Source organism: Formica exsecta, unplaced genomic scaffold, assembly GCF_003651465.1.
Source record: "Formica exsecta isolate Colony F162 unplaced genomic scaffold, ASM365146v1 scaffold31, whole genome shotgun sequence".
In the NCBI taxonomy this organism is placed as follows: Eukaryota; Metazoa; Arthropoda; class Insecta; order Hymenoptera; family Formicidae; genus Formica; species Formica exsecta.
In genome coordinates, this window is record NW_021850355.1 from 53,355 (window position 1) to 74,212 (window position 20,858).

General features: G+C 32.2%; 1 protein-coding gene across 2 annotated transcripts in view; it reads right to left on the reverse strand.

The window, feature by feature from the left end:
* Window positions 1-20,858, reverse strand: part of LOC115237807 (breast cancer anti-estrogen resistance protein 1) — a 64,135-nt gene that overhangs the window by 15,970 nt on the left and 27,307 nt on the right. For both annotated transcript variants that reach the window (XR_003884398.1, XM_029811087.1), the window contains exons 2-3: window positions 9,044-9,193; window positions 5,649-5,798 (exon numbers count right to left, since the gene is read on the reverse strand). Coding sequence is in view for 1 of the 2 variants with exons in the window: in XM_029811087.1 (XP_029666947.1) it covers window positions 5,649-5,798; window positions 9,044-9,193 (300 nt within the window). In the remaining variant the exon portion in view is untranslated. The remainder of the gene's footprint in view (window positions 1-5,648; window positions 5,799-9,043; window positions 9,194-20,858) is intronic.

Below are 20,858 nucleotides of genomic sequence, written 5' to 3' on the forward strand. Positions count from 1 at the left end.
ATCGTTTTCCTTCGTAAAAAGTAAGTTTTTAAATTTAACGAGATATGGATTTGTGGCGTTCCTTCCTAAGAACTTTTTTCTGAAAATGTTTTGAAATGTTTCTCTCGGTACATTGAGAAGAATATTTTCTTTAAATGTAGTTTCTTTAAAACACACACAGATCAGCTTGTCTATATGTGATCGTTTTCACAAATACGGGATAAAAAAGTTACAAAAATGAAGTTAAATAAGTTTGGTATCTCCTAAATGCAATGAAGAGATAGTACGTGATCTTGATGCGATTTTTTGGAAACATGAAATAGGACGCAAAGTATCATTTTCCGAAGATGAGTCTTTGAGAATTTAACGTAGACGTGTGTGTTTTCGCGATATTTCTTTTTAATCTTTCCTCTAAGATTTCTCTCTTTTTCTCTCAAACAATAACGAGATTTTGTATCGTTTAGCTGCTCCATAATTTAAACAATTAAACAATATAAGAAAATAATTATATGTACATCTTCGCATTAAAGAAAAAAAAAAGAAAATTTTGTAATGAAACTATTTAAATTACGCTTTTTTTTTAAAGTATCAAATAAAATAAATAATAGTAATCGATTAGGGTTAAATCAAATATTTTATCCTGTTTTCTATTAAATGATGAGTATTAAATAAAAAACATTAAACTGGTTTTATCTTTTTAAAACATAAATACTTGCAAAATGCAGCGCGTTTTGTAAGTTTATCACGTAATTAAAATCGATTTAAAAAAAACAATAATTTAAATGCGACAAGTGTCATATTTAAATAGTGTCACAGCAAATATTGTAAAAATTATATTGGATTAGTATCCGTGTTCGGGATCGAAAATTTGTCAGCGTCATGAACGAGTGAATAATCCCACGCATTGGACAGTTCATTGATACCGGCGGTTAAAGACAACTCAGCCCACATTTAGACAACTCCCGTCTCAACCGAGTCTATCTTCCTCAGTTTCTCTGTCGCGTAAAACCTGTCTACCGTTCCGCTATCCTGCCAGTCCTCCTTGTCTTTCCATGCCATTTTCAGACAGTACAGTTTGCCTACTCGCCGTCGCCAATAGTAGTGTCAAGAAATATTAGCGCCCAGAGCACAACAATCATTTTGTTCTCTTAGACACTTTAGATTTTTTTATTATTTTGTTAAAATCAATTTCAGATATTTTTTATTATTTTTTTACAAAATGCGCTGCATTTTGCAAGTATTTATGTTTTAAAAAGATAAAACCAGTTTAACGTTTTTTTTATTTAATACTCATCATTTAATAGAAAACAGGACAAAGATCTCGTGTAGTGCATTTTATGTAGAATTGCCTTTGAAATCTGAATGCAAAAATAAAGTACTTACACTTTCAATCTTTTTAATTCTGACTTGAAAGCTATGAAACCAACTTTGCTATTTTAAAAAATTGTTATACATTCTATTTCTATTTTATTCATTTTATTAATCTGATATATTATATCTTAATAGTAAATTGTATAAGATATACTTTCAAATAATCCAGTGAAACTATAAGAAAAATTTTGTTTTTAAGATAATGCACATTTACGTTATACTCTCGAGATATTCTTGATAGTTAATTGATTCAAGTTAATTTTATAAAAACTCTAAAGAGTAAAATAGATAATAAAATGTCCAAATTACACTTGCAATTCGCCACCTATGCGGAAATGCGATCGAGCTACACTTGTCGTGCATTGAGTATGCAGACTCGCACTGCATACGTTACTGACTTGCTGTTACAAATCGAGAAAGAGAGAGAGAGAGAGAGAGAAAGAGAGAAGGCGAACGTGCCACGATCTGGTTATTCTAGTTAACATCACCGGTGCACACGAAGCTCCTTTCGCCTATGTCGTGTACGCTCATGTTTCTCCTTTTGTGTCTCCGCGAATTTAAGTACTTGGAACATATCGACGAATATATAGTCGCTCAGCCACTACATATTTCGTTTCCAAACGATTAATAATGTAATTTTGTGTATAAATAGAATATAATAATGCAAGGGATATTCAATTATCAATTTTGCGAAAAAGAACAATATTTACTTTTCTATTAAATTATGATCACTTATTAAATAAATACTGTCACACATAGTTTTATTTTCCTAAAATATAAATTTTTGATGCAGCGCATTTTATAAATTTGTTATATAGGTAAACTGATTTAAAATACTGCTGAAAACTGATTAAAAAAATTATAAAAGAAAAATCGGAAGCTTATTAGAACGACAAAATTAGGTTCGCAATATGTATAAAATTTTCTCTATCATATTTATTTTTTATTTTTTATTGCTGATTTTTTTATTAATATATTTTTTATTAATATATAAGATTTGAATAAAGTTCTTTTTTGTTACTAGTTTGTATCAATTATTTCGCGTAACGATTCAAACTGACGCAAGTGAGGGGAAAAGCATCCGGCCTATCCCAGATCTAACACGTAAAAACGTGCATCACGAGCTATTCTGGGAAGTTGAGGAGTAGTTGGCGAAGGAAGGAAGAGAGTAGTGGATATACACGATGAAACGCGCCCGCTCTTCTTTGAGTCTAACCGCCCTAGACATTCCATCGAGATGACTCCGGGGACCTCACTTTGTGTATGCGCGCGGGCGCAGATATGTCTTGCGTGCATACGTATTCACATTGCAAAAAAGACGACGAACAGGAGAGAATAGCGGCATCACAGAGTGGACATTGTCTGGAACCGGCGGACATATAAGGATATCCGTGGACCTTCGTGCCAGAAAAGGTGGCCTCCTTGTGGGGCACCCAGCAGGACCGGATTCTCGTAAATCGTTCCAGGATGCGATGAGACGGTATGCTACCGATACATTCGATATAGGAAGCATGGAGGGATCGGGATAATTCCGTAAAGGATGGTGATACCGGTCAATGATACCGCGTCTCGCGTGAGGTACTCCCGGAGCACTGTCGCGTATCGTACTTTTGAGCGGAACGATGAAAAAATTTGCATTTACGGAATCAATTTTCGATTGTAATTGTATTTATATTTAACTTTTCATTTAATTTTATTTTGACTAATTTATTCGAATTTGTGAAATTTCTATTATTAGATCAAATTTCAATTTTTTTTTTTAAATTTGGAATATATTTCCTTATCGATACGCTTGTCTAAAAAAGAGAAAAAAAAAACAGAAGATTTGATACACGTTTATATGATCAATATTTTTACATGAGATTTTATATTTTGCAAACTTGTATATTAATTCTAGATTTTATTGTACTAATTATTGCTTCCACATATAGTGTCCACTATACGTCATTTCTGTAAAAAAGAAGCAATGTAAAAAAGAAAAATAAGGAAAGAGAAATGAAAAAGAATGTTGAAATATATTGGAAGAAATGTGAAATCAACTGCAGCAATCAAATCTGACGCGTCTCGCGTCACCTGCGAATGCTGGTTTTCTAGTGCAATCACCCGTGTGTGACGTAGTAGAAAAGCTCGTTCGCGTTACGTTGACCCTGCGACGACGACGACAACAAAGTCGTATTTCTATCGCAGAGATGCGCACACGCGTGCATCACGCGTACGATGACACCGGGACGTCGCGTCCGGATGTTCGCCCGTCAAGACCGTGCAGAACAAAAAGTCCTCGCAGATCAGCCAGGAAACAAGAAGAGCTCGAGAAACTGCCAACACCAACAAGAAACCGACCATTTTCGAAGCGCCCGAAATACATTGCTGCTCGCAAAAGACCCGACCAAATCTCGACACATTCAGAGATGGTTTGAGAGAAATATATTCAGAACAATTTGTCCAAATAATAAAAATACATATTCCACAAATTCGAATACATTAAAATAAGATTAAAATGTTTAATATTTTATATTTAAATATAATTACAAAGTTTATAATTAAATAAAAAATAAGCTAAAAAAATTTAAATTGGAAAAGATTGAAATTTTGTTGCACAAATGCAACGTAATTCAATTTAAATAAATACTTTTTTGTGACGGTTGAAAAGTAAATTTAAAAGATTAAAAAAGTCAAATAATTTTTAAATTTTTAATTATTTTTCTGAAATTGCTTGTACGTTCTAGAGTAAATTATATTAAGACATAAAATTCAGTGATAATATTATTACAACATATTTTTTATATTATCGCTACTTCGCGTGTTACCAATCTAAAAAAATCAGCATTATTTTCAATCAAGCTAATTATTTTCATTGTGACGACAGCAAATAAATTCAACGCTCTAATCGATCGCGCTTGTCATATTTATTTCATCGAATTTATGTCAGTGGCAGATATTAAACCGCGACAATCAGATACGCAGCAACGGCAGCGTCGTCGGCGTCCGGAAGAGCCGAACGAACCAAGTGGCAGTCAGCTGATTTTGACAGATCCCGTGGGGGCGTAAAAGGTCGCCTGCACAATAAGCCCTCGCCCGAACGCTATTGTCAATTCTGTGGCGCAGGGTTTCCCAAACCGCGATAGACAAATAAATCGTATAATTGTTCAAATAAAAAAATCAGAAATAGTAGGAATATTTGCGGTTTTATTACAGTTGTCCGCGATATTCTGGGTAGACAATTGACTACACCATATTCATGGAAGACCAGACGAATTATATTTTGCTAAAAATCAAGGATGTTTGTACATGAACAGCTATGCGATAAAATCAATTTAGATATTATTGATGATTTACATTTTTCATGGACCAACCAATTCTTTATTTCCTCCATTATCCCTCTGTTCTCTATTAACGGAATTTATATTTGTTCGAATTAAATAAAATCTTTTTTTCGGTGCTAGCAAAAATTTTTCATTTAATTAATAATTCCAATTAATTAATTTCAATCCATATAACAAATCATTACTTGAAAAGATTTGCATTACATTGTGATATTAATAAATATAGTTAATTAAAAAATAGATTGTATCTTCTTTATATTTTATATAACAATTCCTCAAAGAAACACATAAATTCCTATGATTGATCGAATATAATATATATCACGCGATTGAGAAACCCTGTCTGTAGTTGCGTTTACAAATGATCGATCGATAGAGAGTAGGTCCTCGTACGCCTTTTCAGATCACGGACATATTAATTCGAGAAGCCAGCTGTCGCAGTAGAGCCAATAAAATGCTATTCAAATGTACGGCACGAAGAATTATAATTGTAGAGCGTATTCATGCGTTCGTGCAATCCATCCTCTCGGAATTCCCGATTGTGGGCGTAAAGAATCCGCTTTTAAATATTCGTAAACGAACGGAATGGCATGGTTGTTTATTGTGATCTCATTAAGGCATGCTTGGCGGACATACGTTATGTTATTTCCATGTTAATGACGTATAAGAATCCTTCACGCTCATATTTTTTTTTGTAATTAAGCAAATTTCTGGTAATTAAGCCAGTTTCGCATTTATTATACTACTTCCTACATATTTTGTGCATCGTTCTAGTTCATCTGTTCCAAGACCGAGTGCTATAAATTTGCAATAATAAATACTAGTTCGCGAACGGGAGGTAATAATCAGCAATATGAAACGTAAGATCTACTTTCTTTTGCGCGGTTTAAGAATAGCTTCCAAATACGATATATATATATTTAAAAAAATAAAAACTCAAAATGCGATTTTTAAAGATAGTTTCAAATAACTCACCCTATTGGGTTGCACGTGCCAGCTACGCCTTTTCCCATGTCTTTGTATGCCATCCTCGGAAATGGTTAGGTCGGCTCTGCTGCCGACCAAACAACCCCCCGTATCGTATTGGCCAACCAGAAGTCTCAATCGATTTCCTGGACAGATGCCCTAGGGCAGAAAAAATATAATGTAACAACACACACATAACACAGCTAACAAACAGCAGTAACAACACACATCGTTCCGAATAAATTTTTAATCGCGTATGCAATGCGTCTGCCAGCATGCCTTAAATAAAATTGAATGCATTTTTTCCCTTATATTGTAGTAACTCTTTAATGCAAAATGGATAATATTAATTTTAGTTTTATTATTATTAATTTATTTATATTATATATTTATACATAATCACATTTCTGGTATTTTTATTTTGATTATATAGTTTTTACATTAAGATCTTCTACTAAATAGGTTTGTACAAAAAAGCCAGTTGGTTACAACTTTTTAATGTCAAATAAAAATGTTAAATTATTATTATTATATTCTATGTATTATACATGTTTAATTTGTCGATTAATTTATAAATTGACTTCCTAAAAAAGCGCGGTAGCTCTTAGGTATAATTGGATGCATCGGATACGACCCTTCGAAAGGGAAGGGTCCAATTAGGCGTCTGTGAACGTATCGTGAGGTTGTCTAATTCTGTGAAATCAAGACGAAAATAAACATTACACCCTCCCTTGCAACGTGCCTTGAGAAATGAGCGTTGCCACTGCGAGATGCATACCGCGTAACTCATTCGTTTACCTCGCAGCGTCTCGAGAGTGCTACAAAGTTGTAACTCATAAATCTTCAGAGATACGAGCTTTTCGTGCACGGTTTCGGTAGAATGACATTAACGTTGCGAGCATGTTAATCCAAAAATCTCGAATTTGTATGATATCTGTTGGAATTTCAGATTTTTCAATAAATTTCGCAATAGGAAAAAGAATAAAGAAATATACGAAAGAATCTGCGATATTCAAATCAAAATTTTTTTGATCTACCTTTGATTTCGAAAATTAATGACTCAATTTTTCGCGAATCAGTCAATCTTCTTATATTTATGTAAATCTGAAAGAAAGCACGCAAAACTATACAAGTAGTAACAATATATGTATATAAGTAATGATAGTTTAATAATTTAGAATTATTTCGATCCATCACATGATATACGCGATGTCGATAGAACCAAGTTTGATTCTAATCAAATAATTAATTATAATGTCTACAGTCGCGAATATGTGATTTTCTCGCGAAAAGAATAAATAAAAAAAATTGACATTACACGTCAACATTCCACATCATATCACTCATAAAATCCACACACGCCAAGTTCGGTCAATGCCTCTACCATTAGATTATTCTGACGACGTCAGAAGTTCCTGGCTTTCCAATAAAGATCAGGAGACCGTATCATTCAATCGCCTTCCCACCCACGCGGCGTCGCCTTCATTCTCAATTACCGCCGCACACATGTGTTAAAACAGGTCGCATGTATGTCGGCAGCAGCAGTAGCGACGAGAAGAGTGTTTCGACAGATGAAAGTCGTTTTCAGGAAAAACGGTTCGATATGATCAACATTTATAAGGAGGTTATCCGAGGTCGAGACACGTATACACACATATACACACATCGAACACGGAAATAACTCCAAAATCTATAATACACGAATTAATCGATCAGTTGAATTAATTCGATATTAGCTCAGCATTTATAAATAGGAAATAAATTACCTTTAACTTCATCGTGAAATGTCGTGCTCTATGAAAATGTCTAACAATTTTTCGAAAGATATCCCCCGATTAATAATGCAATTTTTTATAACTTTTTATGTGAATTTTATTGCCATATTATTACTACATTATTTTTCCAATTTATTTTTTTTTTTTGTAACATATATATGCTTCATTCTAACATCTTTTACTTTATTATCTCTCGAACTCTAAATTTTGCTCCCAAAGATATTTACAATACCGATGTAACGTAGCAATGTAGTTGTTAGATCGATCGTAACTGCAAAATGCACGGTCGTTAATCCTATTTCTGCCTAATAACATATTGCCTCGTCATACCTTGAGAACCTTAAAGCTCTTTAGTGCATCGGCCTTTATGCATTATACAGGTATGCATAAGTAGTCGCGTGCACGTGAGACTTGTGTGTGTGTGTGGAAACCGTTGACAGCTTAATTACCACTAGATACAAATTCATTTGTTGAACGGAATAAATATCATAAACAGTTTTGTCAAAAGAAAAGTCTAAAATTAATAGAGCAAAACTATGTGGAAACCGTTGACAGCTTAATTACCGCTAGATACAAATTCATTTGTTGAACGGAATAAATATCATAAACAGTTTTGTCAAAAGAAAAGTCTAAAATTAATAGAGCAAAACTTATAAACTCGAGAGATAATAATGTTTGAAAAATATATATTTTACAAAAACATCGAAAATAATAAAAAAAAATAAGCAGAAAAAAACTATAAAATTAAAACAATTGGAAAAATAAAAAGCAATTGTCAAAATAAAATTTCAATTAATAATTAATTTAATATTCAAATTTTATGTAGCAACAAATAGTGTAATGCTGGATGTTTATTATATTAATATAATTAAATGTTTTGAATTTAATAAATAAATTTTCTGATGAGAATTGCCACGGCTTTTCATCGTCGAAGGACCATTAGTTTAAACATTATCTGGAAAAAATATTTTCTCTCGCACTTTTTCCTTTTTAATTCAAAATGATGAACGTAAATATTGGTGATTCTTAGTAATTGGCTAATCGCGCGTATTCCAATTGTACAAATCGCAGTGTGCAGTTATGTCTGATATCAGCATAAAGGCAGAGAGATCACGAGACTAAATCATCTAGCGAGATCGAGTGTCCTATTTTCGCGATAATAACGTCGTTCGAAAGAGAGTTTCATTCCGGAGCATGTCTTATCCCTTATGCTTTATAGAGACGCGCATAAATAATGCGCGCAAGAAATACGTGAAAGCATCCAACATGTGTTTCGTTAATACGATAGGTAAACTTCATTAAAGAGTAATAGATCGAGGAGAGAGTCGATTAATGGAGACGCGCAAGTGGAATTACGAGAAATCGAACGAAGAAGTTTCATGTATTACACGTTCGTCTATTACGTGTTTTCACGTAACACGTGTAATTGAATCGTATTGGAATTGGAATTTAAGTGACAGATTTAAAGACGAATTATAGGATCGTTCAGAGATAAAATACGAGCTAATCCTCCAAGAACAAAATTGAACTTTCGGTCTACTCTATAAATGAAACTTCTAAAAGTTTTTTATTCCAGAAGAATTTGTAGATGTATATAAAAATGTTAGATACTTTTCGTTAAATTCTTACCTGTCTACCTCGTAGAGCGCACAACCACCATCCCTCAAGACCAGCGGTATTTTGTTCCAGTACAGTAAGAACATCCCCTTTTCGAAAAGCCAACTCGTCGGGCGCCTCGGCGATATTGTCGTACAGTGCTCGCGCTTTCACGCATTTTTGCTGTAAAAAGAAAAAAAAAAAGATTAATACAATATACTTTTAGGCACAAGAAATAGAAATTGAAAATAATAAAATATGGAACTAATTTATAGTATAGATATATATCCGCAATTACTAGTCTAATCTTGATTATTATCTCAGATCTTATCAATAGATCCATATTTTTAATATGATTAGTGCCTCAGTGCGCGACGAATTTCTGCGAATGATTAATTCGCAAGCCCTCGCTCAACAATTGTGGCAACGCGTGCAAATTTCGCCTCAGAGCACTATATACAGCTATATATACAGGGGCCCAAACGTTCCAGCCAGACTTTGAGATTTTATAGGAAATTTAATACTGAACAAAAAGTTTCTTATAAACATGAGTCGAAAAATGCTTTTTTAAAAAGTTAGCGCCCAAAAACCTCTGAAATCACGGTTATTTTATAAACCAGTTAATAACCAATAAATAAACCAGTAAATAAACCAGTTAATAACCAATTTCAAATGTACCGAAAAGTGTTTTTTCTGCTATCGACGGTAATTTTAAAACCTATGGAGCGAACTACAATCATTTTGATCTCATTTGAAAGATAATTTAATTCTCTACAACTTTTGTTTCGGTACTTTTTGTTAAAAGACGCATACTTTCCATGATATTTGTAAAAATGTAAAAAATAATCGTAATTTTAGAGGTTTTTGGGCGCTAACTTTTTAAGGAAGCATTTTTCGATCCATGTTTATAAGAAACTTTTTGTTCGGAATTAAATTTTCTATAAAATCTCAAAGTCTGACCAGAACATTTGAGCCTACCCTATATACGTATATAGTTCTGACTCGACACTTTTCGCAGCGGATGTGCGATACGTATACTATGGACAGATGGCACATCGTCGTATCGGTGCCGCAGAAGCAATTGGTTTCATTCGAAAAGTCAACGAGCCAGGCGGTTTCCACGCACGCGCCAATTGGGTAGCATCGCAACTCGCCCTTTGGCCAATTTAAATCCATAAAATCCTAGCACCACCGTCGCGTCGCAGCCTCCCTCTCGCCCATCTGTCGCGTCTATTTCGAGATACAACGACGAGGCGAACATCTCTCTCTCCCGTTGTTGTGTTTCGCCGTCGAGAGGAGATGTAACGATCACTTAAACAGCGATCCCGTCTTCGAAGTGCACCGCCTGATAGACGCGTTTTACGAGGAAGCTCTACGACGGAGCTCCTTCGCATCTCTCTTTTTCCTCTCAAGTGAGCTTAATTGAAGTGTGTCTCGAACAATGCGCCGACCATCTTTCGGTCTTTTAAGTCTTTTCCATCTTCATCGCTGGCAAACAATTATGTCATATACGTGTATTCGGCGAAGTTCCGGCGCCCTTTAACGGAACGCATAATTAACGCGTCGCTACGACTATTAGCGCGGGAGCAATTGAATTTAATACTGAATATAATAATTGTCCGCGCTTCCACGAAAACCACGTGGAAAATTGAATTCTTGCGACGATGATAATTCGTTTCAACGGATGCATAATGCTTTTAAGTGAAGAAGAGATGCTCGTTTTCGAAAAGCGAGAGATAAATAATTAAAGAGCGAGAAATATATTGGATAACGGGAAAGTTTTAAGAGGAATAATAATAGTTCATAAAAATAAAAAGATAAAATTTAACCTTGATTTTTTCGTTAAATGAAATAATTAAAATAGAATTTTGTTTGCTGATAGTAAATCGAAACTGTAATTCATTTTTAATAAAGTTTATTCTCATTCCGTTCTCGTTTCGATAATCTCAATTCGCATCAGCGCAAAAATAATTAACCGTCAATTAACGAGAAAATATGTACGAATAAGTATATATATACCGAATAATATTAAATATTAATCAAGCCGTGTTATAACTGCTTTCTCAGCTAACAGTAAGTTTTTCGCTGCGAATCCGTTACAGTCCGTTAAGATAATAATACTTCAAATACATTACGAAATTCCATTTCGTGTCCGGCACACATGTAATATATGTACTGTCCTTTCTTTCTCTCTCTCTCTCTTTAGATACATAACTTTTAAATATGAAACCGCTGTCGCTTTAATAAAGTGCGATAAAGGCTTTCATACTCCTGCATTATCATCAAACAATGAATACTATGATATTTCACCTGCATTGCAAAACATAATGTGTAATAACTGTATGTTGCAAATGTACAATCTAGCAAGCATATGAAATATATGGAGAACTCTCCATCAGTACCATAACTAGAATCCTTTCACAGGTTTATAAGGATATTCGAGAGGTCCACAATTAATTAACATTTTTCGATAATAACACATTTTTTATATTTAAAAATGCGTACCTATCGTAAAATATATTTAAAAAAAATTAAATATATAGAAAGAAGTTTATACGAAAATAAATTCTTTAAAACAAATAAATGTCATTTTAAAAAATAACTTATAAAATTTTAACAAATGTTAATTTGTGAATTAAGTTTCAATTATTTTTTTAATTATTTTTTCTTTTACAATGTAGCAAAAAATATTTTTTAGAATATTTAATAATTATATATTACGAATATAGAATAACATATACCTTAGGTTTTTAATGAAAGAAACTCACGCTATCCGTGTATCTATTCGTGTAGTTAAAGCCGTCTAGCTCTCTATCTATTTGTATTGACGTTTCAAGTTCATTGTATATCGACCAAATACATCGATTTTATTTTTGGAACGATCAGGTTGTACTACGTTATGAATGCAAGTCCGTCAAGAATGCAGTTCGTTACCATAAAAAGACGTTTGTCTGCTCCGAACTTTAAGCCAGACGCGCAGGTACATGCACTTACCATGACCCCTTTTGACAGCTTAGTCTGGTAGGTAATTGTGTCGAAACGATCAAAGATTGAGATAATCTATAAATTTTATCGACTAATATTTTTCACATGAAAGCACACACATTAAGTATCAAATAAAATATATTATATTCTCTTTAAACAAACATTTTAAAATATAAAAATATTCTCTTTTTCTTTCAATGGATCTTTATCTTAATATTCAGTTAAACAAATATGTGATATTTTATCTAATATTCTATTATAAAAATATTTTTATCTTAATAGAATATATTTTATCTAATAAAAATTTATTTTGAATTCTATTGTGTAAAGTCACAAAAACAAAAATTTTGATAAAGTTTGATAAAAAAATTTGACTAATTATTACGTTTGCATTATATATAAACAATGCTTATATCTAGGATAATAAATTACATTTACTTTATCAAATATCTAAATTTGATATTGCAGAAAATATTTGAGAAATAATAATTTCCTAGTGCAATGTGTATTTGTGTGTATAGATATATAAGTATTTTAATAAATATTTTTTTTTGTATTTAGTATATATTTTCTTTTAGTAATTTGTATTATTTTTATAATTCTAGCTTTATAATATGATTATATTTTACACTTTTATCTCCTTGTAAAAGATAGGAAAGTACGAGTTAATATCATAATCGAGTTTGAAATTTTTCGATACTGCACATTTAAAATTAGATTTTGACAGTAGCAATGCAGGCTGACATCAAAAAGCAACTTTGATACCTACGTATAGCCCCGATCGGAACAGGGTGGTCTATACCACCGGAGACCGTATTTACGCAGCCTATCTATTGTTCGGGATAAAAAAGGGCACCCGCAGACATCTGCGTTTGTTATTTTTGGGATGAAAAAGGCATCGAAGGGCGAGGTCAAATAGCAGTCTTCATGTTTACATGTAACCCGGTTAGTTTCAAATGGAATGCAAAAAATGCAATTAATTGTTTTCGTTACGCATTTTTTTTTTCTGGGGTCTTTCATCCAACCGGTCAAGACTCCGGGTTTAAAAGTGATCATTCAATGATTCATGCACGAATAACTCGATTCATCAAACCGTTTTATAGAGAGAAAAGCCCGCTTCGTGGCAGCTCCTTTGCATAATCCCATCGATAAAAATAATCACGTCTATTCTGGTTGAGAAGAACCGAGTTGACGGAATCAAAATTGAATCGGTTTACAATCATGTGAGCAACTACGTGCAATACATATTTACTTCTAAAAGAACTTTAAATTTTCTATTTAAGATTAGAGTGAGTTAGAATATGAGTCTACGCTTTATTTACGTTCTAGGATAAGTCATATAAGAGTAAAAATGTATAAATGATTCTTTCTCGAAGAAGAAAAAATACAATCAATATTAATAATTTTAATAGTAATTTCTTAAAATAATTCAAGTAATTGATTTAAAAAAATGCATGTTTAATATATATTATAAAGGCAATTTATTACGTCACATTTTTTCACTTTTTGATTGAAAATATTTGCTATCCTATTGATACAATAATTATACGACTGAGATAATTAGATAAAAAGTGTAAAAAATGCTACAGACGGAAATACACCAGTCGGAATCGACACACATTGAATTTTTCGATACGGTTTTTAATGACAGTTTCTATTTTGAAATTTAAATTACAAGGGATGTATATTTGCCAGCCTGCATCCCTCTGCACATGGATGCGATCCAAACACGTGCGTCGTAGGTAAGTAGCCTTATACAAATACCGCATTCGACGAAGCATGTGTATATGTGTATTTCACGGAGGGTTAAGACCGCTTTGTAGACACGTGCCGTTTCAGAAGGAAGTGAAGTATAAGTTACGGTTACGTGGTTCTCGTTTTTACTGCCGGCATTAGTGTTCGCCGACAAAGAATTAATATGTTTCTTGACTACACAAAAATATACTATTCCTTCTAACATCGTTACAATGTAAATTAAAACAATGTAAATTAATTTTGTAGTAAAATGTTTAATATTATTCTAACGAGTAATGCTTAAAATATATATATATAATTTTTAAAAATAATTCAAATAACTTATTTTGGAATCACACATATTTAAGATGATATTATTTTTCGAAAAAGAACAGTTCCCTTAAATTTTTTATATAGTAGTTTGTATTATAATATTCTGTATGCAAAAGGAAAATGAATCTTTGCTCGAATTAAAACTATTTCTAGAAATGTTATATAAAACCTCTGCATCTTATATAATATTCTCCGAAACAATATTCTCTGAACTTTTGCATCAGAGTGTCCGTAAGTCTGTAATCCAATTACAAGTAAGCTTATAAGCGATGGCACGTACTATATGAAGGGTCTATAAGTGTACACTCGCGTGTAATGTTGGGGTGCAATGTTTCGTCAAAGCGCGCGATGAGCGAATAATACGATTTATTTAATCACGTGTAAATGAAACACGGGGAGCCACGCCTGTGTCAACTCCGATTTTTCAAGCTCAAATGACATAAGAGCGCACGGGCATCGATTCATTTTCCATCTGATCAAAGTTCGAAATAAGATAGAAAGAGTCATATAATCGGGTTCACAGAACTTCGTTTATCATTTCGATAGTCAAAATATCAACGACAGTCCAAATAAACATGTTTTCGGAAAAATTTCGGGACTATAAGCTTATGCTTATCAAACTGAAAGACTTATTTTAAAGGTTGTTTATTGTTCGTTCACATCATCATTTTCGATATCGTGACGCACATTTTATCGAATTCATCAATCATAAAATAATATAGGACGAAAATGATAGTAACATCGTGGAGCACGAAAGTCCAAATGGAGATAATAAAAAAAAAAAAAAACCAATACACATATATAGTTCATTAGTATAGTTACTCTGCTATTCTAATTATATAAAATCGATTGATCAATTATCATCACAGTTATAATCAACGGATAAACCGCAAATCAAAAACTTGTACAGTAATCCAGGTATTATAACATAATTCCCGTTAATAATATGTTACGAGTATAATATAATGAAATTATTAATAATGAGATTATCGTGTTTTCAATCAATATGGCTGTAGATAAGTCAATAGATTCATACTGATATGTGAGCATATCTAATTGTTTGCTATTCTAATTAATATTAAGATGTCTGGAAAATATTTTATAAAACAAACATGAGAGAGAGAGAGAGAGAGAGAGAGAGAGAGAGAAATTCGCAAAAAACTATCTTCTGTAATCTACATATGTATAATGCTTAAATTTTTAAACATATATACATATGAGAAGGCTTCATTTTACATAAAATATATTTCAAAATAAAATTTTTGGTGTTAAAATATTTCACGGTGAGGCTGAAATGACTGTATAGAAATAATATAGTATTTTTATGAAAATGTTCATACGTCTCTTTTTGCATAAATTAAAAATATATGTTTGCATTTATCATGAAGTGCGAAGCAGCGCGAGAATAAGCGAAACAGTCACGCGATGATCTAATGAAAGCAATAAAATAAAACAAGCCCAATAGAACGAATAGATTGCTTGATTGGCGGACGAATCGCCAACGAACAATCTTGGTAAGCGACTCGTTGCTAACCGTTTGTTCAACCGATGTTACACAAACATTATGTGCAAGCATTACAACGGCATATAACATGCTTTTTAACTCATAGCAAGTAAATAAATTACCGAAGCAATATTGCTCGTAGTATGAGCAAAGTCAATTTCCTACGGTATAAAATTCTCAGAGGATAGGAAAAATTAATTATTTTTTTTATATATTGCATGCACATATTTCTTAGAGAATAGAGAAATTATTATATTTACTATATTTATAATTTAAAAATGACGAGAAGAAAAGTTATTTCCTACATTTTTCAAGGATTAAAAAAATTATTAATTTGTAAAAAAAAGTTCGCAAGTTTTTTTTTTTAAATATCTTTCATCAGCGCATGAGCTTAATCACAACATCGTTAATTGCGCCGATTAAATATATCGAGAAGATAAAGAAAAAGAAAAAAATAATATACACATTCTTTCTTTCTCTCTTTCTTTGCGTATTTTAGCTGGGATCAGTGCTTTTTTAGATCGTATCTCCGTTTGTCGCGTCCAGGTGGGTACACGCTGATTGTGTAAGTAATCCGAGAATGCAATGCGACTATAAAAATACCAGGTATAAGGGGAGATAAAGGGAGTGTTCCAGATAGCTCACATTTCTCCTCGTATACAAATTCTTTTGGAATAGGTTGGTTAAAGCAGCAAAGAAAATAATTTTTAATGATAAAATTTCATTGCAATTTGAAAATGAAACTTTTGCTATTTAAACATTTTCAGCTTATTGAATTTGAAAACATGAAGATAGAATTTTTCGGGTTTTTAGATCCGTGATATTTAATCTGCAATTTTGCGTTTGAAAATTATAATCTCGAAATTAGATTAATTGCGAATTAAAATTTAGACAATTTAAAGAGTGCAGAAACAAATAATAATGAAAGCTTTATTTTACACCAAATTTGTTTGCGACAGAATTTTTATATTTAATAAGGATTAATTATAAAAAAGGATATTTACAGCTTGATATGTTAAAAAGTTACTGCGAAAAAATTTCTGATTTCTTGCTAAGGAAAATTCAATTCTAAATTGAATTGCTCGAGAAATGTAGACAGATGAACATGCAAAGGAAACTCGAGAATCACCTTATACATAAATTCTGAAATTAAGAGGTAGGTGCTGTGAATTATCTCGTGCGAGATAAGGAAATCGCGAGGTGCCAACAGGCACAGACATCTGATCTTTTCGTGCCGCGCTATAATATTTATTTGAAGTATCCTACGTGAGAGAGAAAGAGAGAGAAAGAGAGAGACAAAGACTCCTTTATAAGAGAAGGCGAGCTGGAAAAATGACGGTCTTATAAAATCATTCTTCCGCGATGTCATGCAAATAAAATTTGAACGGTCTTTTATTTCTACGGACACTTAGTAACAAATTTAAACTACAAAGGTATGTGAAACTTCTATATTTTTAATGTTTGCAATGTGCTTCGAAAATACAGAATATATCAAAAGAGGCGCCTAAAGCCGGTGTGAAGTTAACACTTCATATTCAAAAACCGAAAGTTTTATCAAGAGTTTTGTTTGTACCCTAAATAGTTCTACAATTCCTGACAGGTTTTAGAAATAATTTCGGCGGAAAACCTAAAATAATTTTGAAAATATAAGGGTCTTAACTTCCAATGGTACCGCAAAATGCGAAAAATGTCATTTAAACCATCGTATCTTATAATTTTCGAAGGGTTCTACAATTTCTTATACATATTAACAATACAGTTTTAACCCCGCCAAACATCTAAAAAAAATTTTAATTTTGAAGCTGGCACCTCTAATAATATATATATTAATATATTTATTAAAAGATTATTTCATTTTTATAAAAATGTTTACACGCTCACATCTTATATTATTGATGCAATATACATATATTTTATAATCTTCAACTATAATCTTAATACATTTGGAAAACTAATTCTATAAATTGTTTTATATGTCATATAAGATATCACATATAAAAAAATTAAATATTAAAAATTAAAAATATTAAAAGATTAAATATTAAAAGCAAATATCTTTTAAATCTCTAATTTCTTAAATAAAGAGATATACAATTCCTGAAATTAGCCTATCAAAATATATTTTCAAATTCATAAAAAGCGATTAACATATATTATTCAGAGCAACGTCAAATTGTTTGGAAACTATTGTTTATGAAATAAAAGTATATGTGTTTTTAATTTTAATTACTAACTGATTGGCTATGACTGATCTGATGAAAGATTCGAGATTAGTAGAATTGTATACGATTTAAGCAATTGATGTTAAGCGATGATACTAACTCTTTATGACTAATCTTTTAGGCGGAAGTCCGCCGGCCGGAAGTAGCAATTAATTTCGACTCGTAGCCTCATCTTCGCTTTTTCTTTCTCATTGGAGAGAAGACCCTGCTTCATACCGTTTACACTGCATTCTTGACATTCTCGGTGACTCATCGTCAATGCTCAACCTTACCAGCGTAACTTAACACATGTGACCATGATCATGTATTATAATTTTATTGAAAATATTCTTCTCCTTTCTAAATATTTTAATACATTTAATAGAGACAGAGTTTAATATTCAGAATATCGTTAAATAAACCGACCTACAAATTATATTATCTTCTTTTTGAAAAGAAAATCTGTCAAAATATTTAATATTTAATATAGAATATAATATAGTTATAACAAATATTTTTTATATATCTTATACAGTTATATAAAAAAATGAGTAAATAGATCATTGATTCGATTAAATCCCACCGGTTATTTAATACTTGATGTAACATAAACTCTGTGCAAAATGCATAAATATCTTTATTATTATAATCATATTCATAAACTTGATGTTGAAAATTTTTCGGATCATACACACATTACAAGATAAACGGTACAACTTGTAAAGTATTAGCATCTCCTCGCGTGTAATCCGCTGAATACTATTATAAACTCTTCAAACTCTCAAGACAGATTCTACAGCCTAGAGATTCGCCTGGAGATGCAATTACTAGGTTGTATAAAGTTTGAAGATGTAGTCGAAACCCTTCGAACGTGGCGCGCCACTTTTCGTCAATAATGAAAGAGCGGATCGAACACCGTCAATAATTGCCGTCGCCGTCAAGGCATTTAACAAGATTACCGCACCACTGCTGATCGATACGGCATACATAGATGACGGCATAAATTATCGTGCAATCTAAATTTATAAAACGAGGGATACACGCGAGGGATAAAGCGAGATAGGAATTTTCACGAATTTACGATCCTGAATGTGATTCGATGCGATTTCTTAATTTCAAAAGGTCCGCAATCACTGAGACGATGAAGTTCAAAATTAAAGATATATCATTTGACATTTAAATTATCTCTCCTAACTTATCGATAAATGCACGATTATTAATTAGTATTTTACTTTTTAGTATATAGATTCTTCAACGCGAAATATTGCGATATATTTCTTTTTCTTAGAAAAGAATCTTTTTGTTTCCTTCTTAAGAATAATTTCACTCTAATTTGATTGACATAATATGTAATGTTAAAAATGAGAAACTTTCAGTCTATAGGATATCTTCTTCGTTCTAGGAAATTTTTATAGAAAAGAAATTGAGTTTAAATTAGACAAGCAAAGGTTGGAGAGAGTACTGATATTATGAGATAATATTCTACACACTCAAAAAAATGTCTTGCTGATATAGGTAGATTTCTAGGTGTCACAACAAAACTTTATCGCTATTTTTTGTATCTGTTAGAATATTGTCTGTTACATATAGAATTTATAGCAGCAACATTCTAATAATATCTTCTAGAAAATTTAGGTCCCATTGCCAAATGTTAATCACTGCATTGGATAAATATGAGTTTCGATACTACAGAACGATCTTTGTGAGAAATATAACTGCCAATTATAACTGCAGCATCGAAAAATTGAGAAAAATTGTTTAAAAGAGCTAGATAGATTGAGCGCGTTATACAAATATGTTAGACGTGAGGATTATATATTCATTTGTTTCTTGCCGCTAATTTTTTCTGTCTACCACAGCCAAACTTTATAACAAGTATGATTGGCCTTAACATGGATAGGCGCCACAGAAAAACATTCTTTCTAAATTTCACAAACAGTTCAGATATAAATTCTGTCTCTGTCACTTAGATTGATTAAATGCGAAACATATGCGATATCACAGTATTTGCTAATCATTTATGTACCTCAGTTAATTTTGCGCACCAAGAAAATTTTTGCTGTAGTTGCAATACCACTTTTTTGAGTGTACGATTATTCTCACAATACTTTATGAATTATCTATGCTTTGTCTTCACAAAATATAATACTTTAAAAAATTATATGGAGATACATTTTTAAAGTTACAATTAAATATTCGCGCATGAGAGAGCGTTAGATGCGCGGCGCATTCGTTTTGATACAGAGGAAAAACGAAAGGAAGGAAGTCGCTGCACCGTAACGACTGATGTTTCCGTTTGGAGCAGCGGCGGCATAGACGAAAACTCGTCGGCGGAATAAAAGTTCCACCGGTGCTTCCACCGGAAGCAGCAGCCGTTGCGCCATTATCTATTTCGTTTTTCATTCACATACGTTCGGATGCAGGTGTGAGTACAGCTTTAGGTACGGAACACCTACGAATAATATAGTTGAGAGCGTAATAGCTCTAAAATAACGAGAATCCACCACCAAGATAAAAATTTCCACGTAAAATTCTATTCCATAAATTAATAACGTATTTTACATTATAATAGAATTATCTACAAAATCGTAGGAATGCATATTATATGTACTCTCTGTTTGATATAATAATTCAATTTGAAATATATAATTCAAATACATATATAATTGAGTAAAATAAAGCCTTGATATAATTCAGTTGCGTGACAGTTGCTCGAATAATATTGCAAGCGCTGTGCTTTTCGTACGGAAAAATGTATCACGAGAAGCGAAACCGAACCGCCTATTACAAGGGTGAACGACACACCCTCTAGGATAAGGGTTCGGTTGCGCATCGTGTAGGAAACCGTACGAAGAATAGCTGGAAAGAAAATATCTAACATCGAAGAAGATACTTCGTCGTAACCGAAAAGGCTTCTTTTGTACGAAAATCCGTTACAGAGAAATTCATGAGTCGAGATAAACTTGCATTAACTTCGCTCTAATCTCTCTGTGAATTTATTTGGAATATTTAACATTAAGACTGTTATCTATAATGACATTTTTTCATAAAGTTTCTTTATTAATATTATTTAAAAATAAAATTAAAATAA